This window comes from Carassius carassius, chromosome 21 (assembly GCF_963082965.1).
Source record: "Carassius carassius chromosome 21, fCarCar2.1, whole genome shotgun sequence".
Lineage (NCBI taxonomy): Eukaryota > Metazoa > Chordata > Actinopteri > Cypriniformes > Cyprinidae > Carassius > Carassius carassius.
Window position 1 is genome coordinate 29,558,047 of NC_081775.1, and position 13,231 is coordinate 29,571,277.

General features: G+C 33.6%; 1 protein-coding gene across 3 annotated transcripts in view; it reads left to right on the top strand.

Annotated features, from left to right (window-relative positions):
- LOC132098094 (uncharacterized) overlaps positions 1-13,231 on the top strand; it is a 42,856-nt gene that overhangs the window by 11,979 nt on the left and 17,646 nt on the right. For all 3 annotated transcript variants that reach the window (XM_059504218.1, XM_059504220.1, XM_059504219.1), the window contains 2 exons: positions 2,792-2,886; positions 6,319-6,525. In XM_059504218.1, the coding sequence (XP_059360201.1) occupies positions 2,826-2,886; positions 6,319-6,525 (268 nt within the window). In that variant the 5' untranslated portion in view covers positions 2,792-2,825. The remainder of the gene's footprint in view (positions 1-2,791; positions 2,887-6,318; positions 6,526-13,231) is intronic.

Below are 13,231 nucleotides of genomic sequence, written 5' to 3' on the forward strand. Positions count from 1 at the left end.
GTTTGTTAAATGTAAAGATTTTTTGTGGATATTAAAGTTTCTTCATGGAAGCATCAATTCCATTAAAAAATCCTTCATTTTTAAAAGTGCCTGTTCATACGACTTCAGCAAAACTGAAATTTTCTCTTTCAAACAGTTTATTTACAAAATATAGTTACAAAATATACACTTCCCCTTTTGAAAAGGATATTTGTTCTAGACACCAAATGCATTTTCACACTCAAACAGAAAATATTGATGTGGAAACGGTAGAAGTGTGTGGTTTCTTTCATACCTGTGGTTGTTCTGAGACTGTTCAGCCAATAACTTTCCACTGCGTTGTGGAAATCTGTCTCATGATTTGGGCTGGAAAGAATGGAGATGAGAGATTTATATTCCCCTCATGAAATTTGACTACTGTGATGAGCCGGAGCAAATTTAACCACCAAATCTGTTACCTTTACCATTATGTACCTCCAAATTCTTGTTGCATTCAATGTGTGCAGAAAGACAAAACCAAGAGAAATGCATTTGCATGCTTTTCGTCTTTGCGCATGGCTTCTTAAAATAGTCTCCCCCTCCAACTTGGGCTTTAATTAACTTAAAGTAATAAGCTGGTATTAGTGGCTTTGAATGGTGGATGTGGGAGACGGGTTGTTGGGGGATTTTGCTGCTCTCAGGTGCTCAATCATACAAGTGGATGTTTGCCAGCTCTGTATTAAACAACCTCTGCTTTCATTTCCAGGCACTTTGCAGGGAAACTCCTCCACAATACTGGAGAGAAATATTGAACGTCTGGAGAGTTGATTATTGTAAACCGCGGTGTGTGTTCACTCTCTGGGTCACTGTTGGGTGATGTTAAAGATAACAAGCAGATTTCATGATGGTTGTCTGTTGTTTTCAGATGAAACATTCAGAATTGCTGTATTTTAGTAGTTAAAATGTTTTTTACTGAAAAATGTGGAAAAAGCATGATTTTCTATTAATATTGTTAATGCATAAAAAACCTGAAACTGATTTTTTTTTTTTTGCATGGGCAAACAGAACTCATATTTTAGGACCAGGTCAATCAAATTATAGTTAACTAAAACTTAAATGTATAAAAAAAATTACAAAATTGCAAAACAACTAATTGAAATAAAATATTAAATTAGAATTTATATGAGTAATTTATATAAAATAATTTATATATAATATATTTTAAGTTATATTTTAAAATGCATTTTATTTAAAGTGTTTGCAACATTTTTTATTTTCTTTTGTTTAACTTGATGGTCTAAAATAAACTAAAACTGAAATAAAAATGTATAAAATATATAAACATACAGTACAGACCAAAAGTTTGGACACACTTCTCATTCAAAGAGTTTTCTTTATTTTCATGACTATGAAAATTGTAGATTCACACTGAAGGCATCAAAACTATGAATTAACACATGTGGAATTATATATGGAATTATATACATAACAAAAAAGTGTGAAACAACTGAAAATATGTCATATTGTAGGTTCTTCAAAGTAGCCACCTTTTGCTTTGATTACTGCTTTGCACACTCTTGGCATTCTCTTGATGAGCTTCAAGAGGTAGTCACCTGAAATGGTCTTCCAACAGTCTTGAAGGAGTTCCCCGAGAGATGCTTAGCACTTGTTGGCCCTTTTACCTTCTGTCTGCGGTCCAGCTCACCCCTAAACCATCTCGATTGGGTTCAGGTCCGGTGACTGTGGAGGCCAGGTCATCTGGCGCAGCACCCCATCACTCTCCTTCTTGGTCAAATAGCCCTTGATGCCTTCAGTGTGACTCTACAATTTTCATAGTCATGAAAATAAAGAAAACTCTTTGAATGAGAAGGTGTGTCCAAACTTTTGGACTGTACTGTATTTTAAAACAATAAGAACAATAAAACTTTTTACATTACAAATAAAAACAATTCAGTTAAATGAGTTAAAAAATTTATAAAAAACTGTCCATACAGTTAGTTATAATAAGGATGAAGATTAAATGTATATCCGTTTCATTGCACTTACCAAAACAACAAAAGCAAGAGGAGTGGAAAATGAGGAAATTTGAATTAATGCTGTCAAATTATTAATTGTGATTAATTGCATGCAAAATAAAAGTTTGTGTTTTTTTGTATATTTATCAGGTATATATAAATACACACAAATACAATATATATTTAGCAAATATTTACATGTATATTCATAGAATTTATATTACAGTATATACATGCATGTGTGTGTATTTATATATACATAATAAATATACACAGTACACACACATATATAATGTAAACAAAAGCCTTTATTTTGAATGCGCTAATTAGAATTAGGCTTAAAATAATGTCTCCAGAATCATTCATGCATGTAAAATTCAGCTAATAATTGAACAATTAGTTGTAACCTGACTCAGAGGAAGACATGAAGCATGCCTTTGTTCAGTTTTTCTGTGTTTAAGGGATGTCCGTCAAAAGCAAAAGTGCTTCGAAATGCATTATATTTTGGGAGAACATTTACTGGAATCAGCACCACACATTTAAACACCGATTTCATTCAGAAAATAGATGCATGCTGCTGTTATCTAATTTGTGAACAAATCATTCTTTTGCATGTTTGTGGTGAAACATGACCTGCACATGTTCTTTAATGTCTCATGAGATTTTCTTAATAAGGAAATGTGCAAGTATTAAATGATAATGCGAGAAGTGTGTAATGGATTAAGTCAGTAAAGTATGTAACGCTCTGAACCGGGAAATGTTCCTCATGTTGTGTTATCTCAGGTCAACTGACTTATGTGTGTGTGATTGTGTTTCAGGTGGGGTGTGTGTGATGGTATGTGAGTGTTTACCATGGTACAGAAGAAACTCTGGCTTCTGAATGTCACCGTCGCGGCCGCCCTCTCTTTACTGCGTAAGTATACTTCTGCCTTCTCCTGCTAACATCACAGTGACCTCACAAAATATCTGGACCCTTTATTACCTTCATTCACTCTGTGTCAATGTGATTGCATTAGAACAGGTGTCTGTATCTGCATGTCTCAAAAGTCACATTTTTTGCCTACAATATGTTTTTGTGCTATCTTTGTTTATGATGAATTACACTTGCTTTAATATTTTGTCATGTAATCCAAGGACATTGCAACATTTTTAAGTATAGCGCAAATGTCCAAATACTTTTTCGGGCCACCTTTTATTGGCAAGTGAACAAGTTATTATATTATTATTAATGTAATATTATAGTATTAATTAGTTAATTAGTATTAATCCAGTTTGCATTTTATTCATTTATTGCTTTTTTATGTGATTTTGTTGTATTATACATTTTTAACAAATAGCTGTATTTTTATTTACCTTTATTAATCTAATTTGAGTAATTCAGCCTAATCTTATTTTATTTCAGTTAGCTGCCAAGGCAACATTTAAGTTTATTTAATTTTCATCTATATTTAGATAATAATTTGTGATTTTACACAATAAAATCCATGAGGCAAACTGTAATGTTTATCTTCAGCCATAATCAAGCTATATTTTGCTATATTTAATTGCAAAACATGTTTTGAAAAACACCAAAAACAACAAAAAAAACACTGAGAGCCAACATGACTTGAGCCATTTATGAAAACAAAAGAATAACTTGGTTGAAGGTCAGGATATCATTATTAAACCGTGATTAAAACCATGAATCATGTTGCTTTTCCTAAAAAAAAATGACTGGCCAACTGGCAAACAGTTTGTCTACTTGTTAAAGCCAAAGTTTTATCTGGCAAGTGTACATTTTGGACACTGCATATCCTGCTTCGCTGTAAATAAATGCTTTTTTGGCTCTTTTTTTTCCCCAAGCGTTCTCCTTTCTTCATTCATCTGTTATCTGTCCTTTTGTGTCTCTTTTCTCTCTCCATGATTCCTCTGCTGGTGTTTGTAGACATGATCATAATATCACAGCACACGAGGTGGGATAGTTCAGCCTGTTTACTCACAGAGCATGTTTGGTGCAGGGAGCTTACTTCCTGTTTGTTAACCAACAGACGGCCCTCTATGTTCTTTATGCCACACAACCTTTCCCGGGACAAGCAAGATAGCGTTTGTGATGTTGCAGCTGGTATTTATGAGCAAAGACCCCCAACATTTGCGGGGAAAGGGAATCAAATCCTCCCTGTAAAAAAAAGAAATCTGCAAATCCGGATTTAGATTGGCCTGGGATTTAGATTTCCCTTCTCTCGAGGCACGGGGTGTGAGAGTCTTAGGGGCGGCTGGCCATGTGTGCGCCTCAGGGGGTCTCGGGGCAGAGGGAGGGTGGGAAGGTTGTGGTTCTGTCAGCGAGCGTCGTTTTTGAGAGATTATTCTAATCGCCGACGAGACGAGATGCATGGGGCCAGCTTTGGTACAAGGGGTGCAACACTGCCCCATTGGGTTTGCAACTTGTGAATCTGAGAGTCTACAGACATCTCTCAGCCTAGTGTGTAAATGGAGGAATCTCACAAAAAGTAAATGTCCCAGAAAAAAAGTATTATGTTGTTAGGACCTTATTTAATTTTATTTTATAAATTCTCATTGAAAAAATCTTTACTGTAATTTGGGGCGAAGAAAAATAAACTATTTATATGTGTGATGTATTTGTAAAGTCCTAAGTAACATTATGGTAGTATTTGTTGTACTTAATTTAAATGTACAGTACATTGATCATTTATGACTGTATAATGGTAGCAAAATTAGATTTTGGCGTTCATTGTCTTATCCAGAATGTTTTTTTAATTATTATTATTTTTATCAAATATAATGAATGGTATAATAATATAATTGTTTTCTATTTATATAAAATTCTATTTTCTTGAAACATTTTATATAAATAGTTTTTATTTCATTTTATTTTGTGATGTAATATCAACCAGTTTTTTGTGAGATTTACCCTAATGAGGTTTCTTTTGTCTGTCCTGTTGAGGACTGCTGGGAGAGAAAGTATCCATCATATTAACATGCTGTATGTTCATTTACATGCATGTCATCTCTTTGGCACCCTGCCCCCCTTAATCTGGATTTGCATTCACCCCCATTTAGTGTGTGTTTTTGTGACATCACCCTCTTTTGTCTCTTGTTTTTCTCAGTCACGCTCTCATTTTCCATCTCACATTCCCTTCTGGCTCTTGTTCCTGTCTGCATCCTCATGCCTCTCATGCTTTCTCCAGGACATCAGAACTGCTGGGTTTATCTTTAAGTACACAGTGTACAGGAAGTACTTTCCTCCAATGACAAATATTGGTGGTTTATGTCCTGTGAATTTGATCTGTACACCGTGAGTGCAAACAGAAATCGCATGTCAGATGACAAATGCTGTGTGTTTGCTGACAAATGCTGTGTGTTTGCTATGTGTTCCTCATGATATATTGTTCTTCTCCTGACTTTTTTAAGAGCTACATTAATTTACCTCAATTTATGTTTCTCAGTTGCATTACTTTTGTCAAAATAAAAATAAGTGTCTTGTCAAATGACTGTAGCCACTTCTCTCCCTGCTGAAAACACCAAAATAATGGCCTTCATAAACCAACTTCACCAGCTTTGCTGACAAGCTCAACACGCTTTTTCACTATCTTGACCAGCTTAAAGCTACGACTGACCAGCCCTAACCAACAAAAATCAATCTGAATCAGATCAAAGCCTTAATCAGCATAAATGAGTCCAGACCAGAGTTAGCCAGCAGAAGTCCATCTATATGAACTCTAAACCAAAATAAATCAGTCCGAAAAAGCTCAAAACCAGCAGAAATTAGTCTAGACCAGCACTAACCAGCACATAGACCAACTCAAAATTAGAATAAATCAATCTGGATCAGTTCAAAACCACCACTAACCAGCAGAAATCAGTCTAGACCAGCACTAACCCACATACATACATCTGGACTAGCTTTAAACCAACTTAAATCAGTCTGGAACAGTACAAAACTAACACTAATCAGTATAAATAAGCCTAGACCAGCACAAATCAGCAGACATACCAGCTGAACTACCCTTATGCCAGAATAAGTTCATTTGCACCATATCAAGACCAGCACTAACAAGCTTGTACAGTGTCTAAAATAGCTGTAAACCAACTTAGATCAGTTGGGACAAGTACGAAACCACACCTAACCTAGACCAGCACTAAACCACATATGTCCATCTGAACTAGCTCTAAACTGACATAGATCAGTCTGGACCAGCTCAAAACTCCTGCTAACCAGAATAAATCTATCTGGATTAGCACAAAACTGCCGCTAAACAACATAAATACACATAAACCTGTCTTATGCATGTTTATCTGGTCTAGCAGAGAAATAATAGTCCAGCTGACATGTGCTTGTGTTCCTCAGGTCTTTCTCTGAGCGCTGAGGCGGTGGTCCAGGGAAGAGTCGGGGGTTTTGCTGAGCTGGGCTGTAGTCTGACTCCTGCATCAGAAGGAGCCACCACTCCAAACCTGTTTCCCTTGCATGTGGTGGAGTGGGTCCGGCTGGGGTACAACGTCCCTATCCTCATCAAATTCGGCAGCTACACCCCACGAGTGCATCCCAACTACAGAGGTGAGCGTCACCCAGACATGAATTAGTTTTCCATTAGTCCCACAGGAGAGACTCTGCCAGAGGAGACAGAGGAAGTGATGCGGCTGTCAGACTTTTATGGGCTTGAATTTGATGTGCTTTGTCTTTGGAGCTTTGTCACAGTAATGTTTATAATTTCATTATATTAATGTCAAATAGCACTGCACGATTTGTGTGTGTGTTCGGGGGGGGTGGTAGTTGCAATTTATCTAATACAATTATATTGTGAATTATAATGGAATTAAAAAAAACTTCACAAGCCAAAACATTTTTTTCCCAAATCTTTGTGATTGTATATTAATGACTATCCAATAATAATAATAATAATAATAATAATAATAAAGGCCAAACTATTGTGAATGTATATTAATATGACCATGTTATTATTATTATTATCATCATTATTATTATTGGTGGTGATGTTTTGTTGTTGTTGTTATAATATTGCTTATTATGAATTATATAATTATAATAATAATAATAATAAAGGCCAAAAGATTGTGCATATATATGAATATGTAATTGTAATTAGAATTATTATTGTTATATAATAAAATATGTTATGGATAATAATAATAATAATAATAAAGGCCAAACATTTTTGAATATATGTATGTAATTGTATTTATTATTATTATTGTCATTATTATTATTATTATTATTATTATTATTCATATTATTGTTGTTGTTATATAATATTATATTATGGTTTATAATAATAATAATACTACTAATAATAATCATAAAGGTAAAAAAATGAACATATATTAACATGACTATGTAATTATTATTATTATTATTATTATTAGTGTCGTTGTTGTTATATAATTTTAATTATTATGAATGATATAATTAAAGTGGATCCAGAAAAAAACCCCACTGTAAGTTGCTTTGGATAAAAGTGTCTGCTAAATGCATAAATGTAAATTTAATATAATTATAATATTAATAATAAATTATAATAATGCTAGTATTATTTTATGATTGTGTTTTTTATGATTATTATTATTCCAAAATAAAAATACTTAACAAAATAAAAAATAGTAACATTCCGGTTTAGATTGACATGAGGCAAAAAAAAATTCTTGAAAGATTTTTTTCTTTGGTTGAATTGTACAATTTTCTATAAGAGGCACCTGCTGAAAAAGCTTCACTTTGCAGGCAGCTTCTCAGATGCAGCTGGATTTTTAACGCTTTGGTTGCTGAAAGCTGTCTAAAGGTTTATTGCTATTGTTAAGAGAGACTGTAGGGTGCTTTAAAAGCAGTCCTGTGTTTCACAATCACTTGTTTAGACTCTGGGGGCCACAGACTTCATCCACTCAATAGCTCCTGATAGTTCCTGTTGTTGTTTCTTCAAAAGATGCCGACACACAGCCTGCAAAAGGCTGATTTCCCGGGCAATTCACCAAGAGTTTCCTCTTTGAACAACTTTGAAGGCTGTTTGTGTGCTTTACTCGTTCCCAGAAAGGTGCTTGGCGATGTAAATACAGCCGTTTGCACCGGTGCAGCTGAAGGAGGGGTCATGCTCTGGAATTTATTGAAGGGGGAGGGGCATTGTGTTGTTAAACGAATATCCTCATATAAATGACCCGCCCAAACAAGTGCCCTGTAATTATGTAGAGTGTGTATCTGCAATTGCAGAAAAGAGAAGGGGTGCAGGAGGTAATGAATGCAGAGAGAAAGGGGGTGGATGGGGAGGAGGGGTGCGCAGACGTTACAGTCTTTGGGGGTTGGGGGTATGTGAGCGGGACCTGGATTAAGAACACTGGGGTTAAACTGCAGCGGGCCGCGTGTCCCTACCGGGATCCAGTGGGTTTGACCCAGTAAGAGAGAAAATTGTCTTTAAGATTAAACAGAAGGTGTGGGATTGATAGATTTATACAGGTTACTGTTCTGTCAGTGTGCTAGCATGCAAAAGACAAAGAACTCAAAGAAATCCATGTTCAATTGTGGATATTCAATGTAGTATTTTTTGTAGTGCTGTCAAACGATTAATCGCGATTAATCGCATCCAAAATATATAGAATTTAAATGTAAATGTAACACATTATACACACAAAGTAATAGACTGACTTTATTTATAAAATGTATTAATAATAATAATAATAATGATAATAATAATCATAATTTAAATAAAAAAGTACAAATGTAAAATGATACAACTATAGATTGGTGAATCTAATTATCTAATTATCTGTGCATCTTTACTTCAAAAAAAATTGGTGCTGTCAAACGATCAATCGCGATTAATCACATCCAACATTAAACGTTTTTGTTTGCATAATATGTGTGACACATACAGTATATATTTTGAAAATATTTACATGTATTTACATGACTATATTTATATCCATATAATTGATATTATGAATAAATATATTTAATGTATAAAAATATATTTTTTCTGAAATATATACATGCGTGTGTGTGTATTTACATATACATAATAAATATACACTGAACACACATATATATGATGAAACAAACTTTTAATTTTGGATGGGATTAATCGCGATTAATCATTTGACAGCACAAATGTTTTGAAGTAAAGAAAAATATTTTCACTAATATTTAGAGTGGTATAATGTTACATTTGTACTTTTTTATGTAAAGTATAAAGTAAATTTTTATTAAGTCATTTTATTATTGGTTCTTTCATTTTAATATGGAATTTCTTATATATATGTATATTGTGTGTGTGTGTGTGTGTGTGTGTGTGCGTGTATAATGTGTTACATTTAGATTATGTATATTATTTATTAGTTTAAAAATAAGTATAATACAATTATAATTCATATTTTTGCTTAAGCATATATTATTTTCTTAATATTCTTAGTGGTCTCTGTTTTATTGTTGTAGTGATAAGTTATTGTACTCTAAGTATTCTGATAAATATTGAGATTTGTTCTGGAAGCATCTCTGTACCACAGTCTTTGTGTAAGAGCAGTCCCCGGGTCTCGTGGACATCAGTTCTGATGTGGTCTGGGTTTGTTTCACTTGAACAGGTTTTGATAGGAGATCAAAAGGAAATTTCCATGTTTTCCCAATGGGATGAGCAGTGACTGTCAGGAGGAGCATGTGTTTCTCAGATGAGCCCCTCTGTGTCTTGACCTGACGCTGTGGTGTCTATCAGCACCCTGAAGCAAACTAATACAAAATCAATTAAGATTTGTCCTGTGGTGCTTAGATAGTAAGTCACCGGTCAAAGGAAGAAATTCTGGGAAAAGCAGATTACTTCCTGAGAACGCAAACATTGACAAAACATAGTCAATAATGAGTAAGAAACATCAACGAAAGGAAACATCAATCGCTGCTTCTTTCCTCATTCTCTAAGCTGCATCTGTGTTTATTTCTGGCAACAGATGAAGCATCTTACAGCTTTGAATGTGATGTATGTCCTCTCTCAAATTAAAAACTGAAGGATGTAACGTTCCCAGACCGCACCGCTAAACATCTCTCTTTCATTGATTTTGATTGCTATTGTCCTCATTTGTACGTCACTTTGGATAAAAGCATCTGCTAAATGATTAAATGTAAATGCTTTAGTCAATGCACATGAGAAGAATCAGTCAATGTTTCCATGACAGGGAAGTTGTGTAACACAAACTTGTCGCCCAATAAAAATACCAGAATAACTCGTGCAGATCAGCTTAATGGGTTTTTAAGTAGAATGGTTGTTCCCATCTGTAATTATTACACAGACATGAATGGTGTTCGTGATGCTTTGTGGTTGGCAGGTTGGTATGGGCTCTGGGGTATAGCTATAGTTTCTTACTGGTCCAGGAGTCCACCATCAAGTTTCTGCTCTCTTATGGTTTGCTCTCTTTTTCCAGCTGAATATTATATATGTCAGATCATGCATGTTTAATATGAAGTGAATGCCGTTTCATGTTGGATCTGCAGAGTTCAGCATGTGTGGTGTGTGGATCTTGAACACTCGGTCTGTGCTGTCAGGAGCCGTTAGTCTAAGAAGAGCTGATCAAATGCGCCCTCACTTCCTGCCTCATGAGGAAATTAGGGAAAGACCCCCTTGAGGAAGAGCCGTATGATAAAACCACTATAGCAGCACGCTTGTTTTTCTCCTTAGAAACTTTCACTCTTCTCAAAGAGAACTATTTGGGATCTGAAGCAGACTTGATTAAACATTTTAAATGCAAAGTCTGGGAAAGTGCACAAAATGCAAGAGTGGTTGTTATGCTTGTGTGTGTTAAAACCAGGCATGTTTGTGATACAGGATCTTCTTTATTTCCATACAGTCAGATACACAACCAAAAACAAAATAAAATATACTAAAACAAAACCTGAAAATGTACTAGTCATTTTCTTCCAGTACATTATCCTGTAATTTACGGACATTTCCATTAAGCCTAAAACTGTGCGTCAAAAAAATATGGAAAATTTCTTCATATTAATACAGTACATTGTGCCCTATTTTTACAGTGCGCATAGATTTATAAATAAATATATTTTTAGAAATTCATTAATTTGTATTATTATTGTGTGTGTATTCAGTATTTTGACTATATGCTGAAAAAATGCTGAAGAAAAAAATAAGATAAAAAAAGTGTTTTCAAAATATACGTACCGTATACAATATTTAATGAAAACAAATATCTTTTTGATTTTTACAAATATTTTTGACTTTAAAAATATAGTTAAAATGTGGAAGAATAAAAATGATATACATATGTGTGTATGTATATAAATGTTTTCAAGTTGATTCATATTTTCCAATTAATCTTAATTACAATACATTCAAAATGTAGTAACAAGGAATTTTAGCAAGCAAATTTTTTTTTTATTAGTGATGGTGCAAAAAAAAAAGGAATTTGGCATGATGTAATTTACATAATTTGGGTAAATTATTCCTGACTGTAAATCTCTTCTCTTTCTTTTTTCTTTCATTTCCAGTATCTATATATATATATATATATATATGTATGTATGTATATGTATATAGTACAGACCAAAAGTTTGGAAACATTACTATTTTTTATGTTTTTGAAAGAAGTTTCTTCTGCTCATCAAGCCTGCATTTATTTGATCAAAAATACATAAAAAACTGTAATATTGTGAAATATTATTACAACTTAAAATAATAGTTTTCTATTTGAATATACTTAAAAAAAATAATTTATTCCTGTGATGCAAAGCTGAATTTTCAGCATCATTCCTCCAGCCTTCAGTGTCACATGTAACATCCAGTCTATCACATGATCATTTAGAATTACTGACCCCAAATTACTGACCAGTAGTGTATATTGTTATTACAAAATATTTATATTTTAAAAACTTAAACAGCAGAACTGTTTCCAACTTTGATAATGAATCATCATATTAGAATGATTTCTAAAGGATCATGTGATAATGATCCTAAAAATTCAGCTTTGCATCACAGAAATAAAATGATAATTTAAAGTATAATAAATGTAAAAACAATTATTTTAAATTGTAATAATATATCACAATATTAATTTTTTTTCTGTATTTTTGATCAAATAAATGCAGGCTTGATGAGCAGAAGAAACTTCTTTCAAAAACATTAAAAATAGTAATGTTTCCAAACTTTTGGTCTGTACTGTATATATATATATATATATATATATATATATATATATATAAAGTGTGTGTGTGTGTGTGCAGTGGTCAGTTTCCTCATTTAGCACATCTCCACCCCCAACTCACCAGCTATTCACTGATCAACTCTTTCAGCGCCACATCTATTCAAAGGCAAAGCCACGTTACCTTTGCTTGACCTTTGCTTTGCACTGGTTTTGGTTTCGCATTTCTTACATTCCTCAACTGAAGTCTGGGTAACTTTAAGTGTTTAATCAGTGTAAAAAAAAACACAAAAAATCACCTTAGATGGAAAACAATGAGTTTACCCTGAAACCTGTCTTTCTGCTTCGACTGAACAGCTGTAAAAAAAAGAGCAAAGAAACTAGGGATATCATGTCCCCAGAGTCTTAGAAGAAGAAGGACTGCCTCAAACAAAGAAGAGTTTAGCTCGAACCCTAATCAAACACACCTGAGTTTGCTAATCAGTGTCTTTAGGGTCATTCAAAAATCACAGGTAGGTTTGTTTGATTAGGGTTGGAACTAAACTCGGCAGGAAAGTGGATCTCGCGAGCCAGATTTGAGGATCACTGATCTAGAGCATCAAAAAACCAGATCAAACCAATTTCTAGCATCATTATTCCAGTTTTCAGTGTTGCATGGTCCTCCAGAAATCTGTCTGATATTGCTGATTTGCTGCTCAAGAAACTTTTCTGATTATCAATTTTGAAAACAGTTGGTGATGGAAACCAAAGTCATTTTTGATCAACTGAATGCATCCTTTCTGGATAAAAGTATTAATTTCTTTCAAACACCTGCCCCCTAGACTTACTGACCCCAAACTTTTGAATAGTAATATATAATATTGCAAATACAGTGGTGTCCAAAAGTATTACAACACTAATACGTTCAACAGTTGCATCAGTGAACACTGGAATAATATGATGCTGAAAATTCAGCTTTGCATCACATGACTAAATTGCATTTTTAAAATAAACTACAGTTGAAAACACTAACATAAAATTATAATATATTTTAAAATATTTCAAAATATTTTCAATATTTTTCACAATATTTTTATGATTTTACTGCATTCTTAATCAAATAAATGCTGCCTCGATGAGAATAAGAG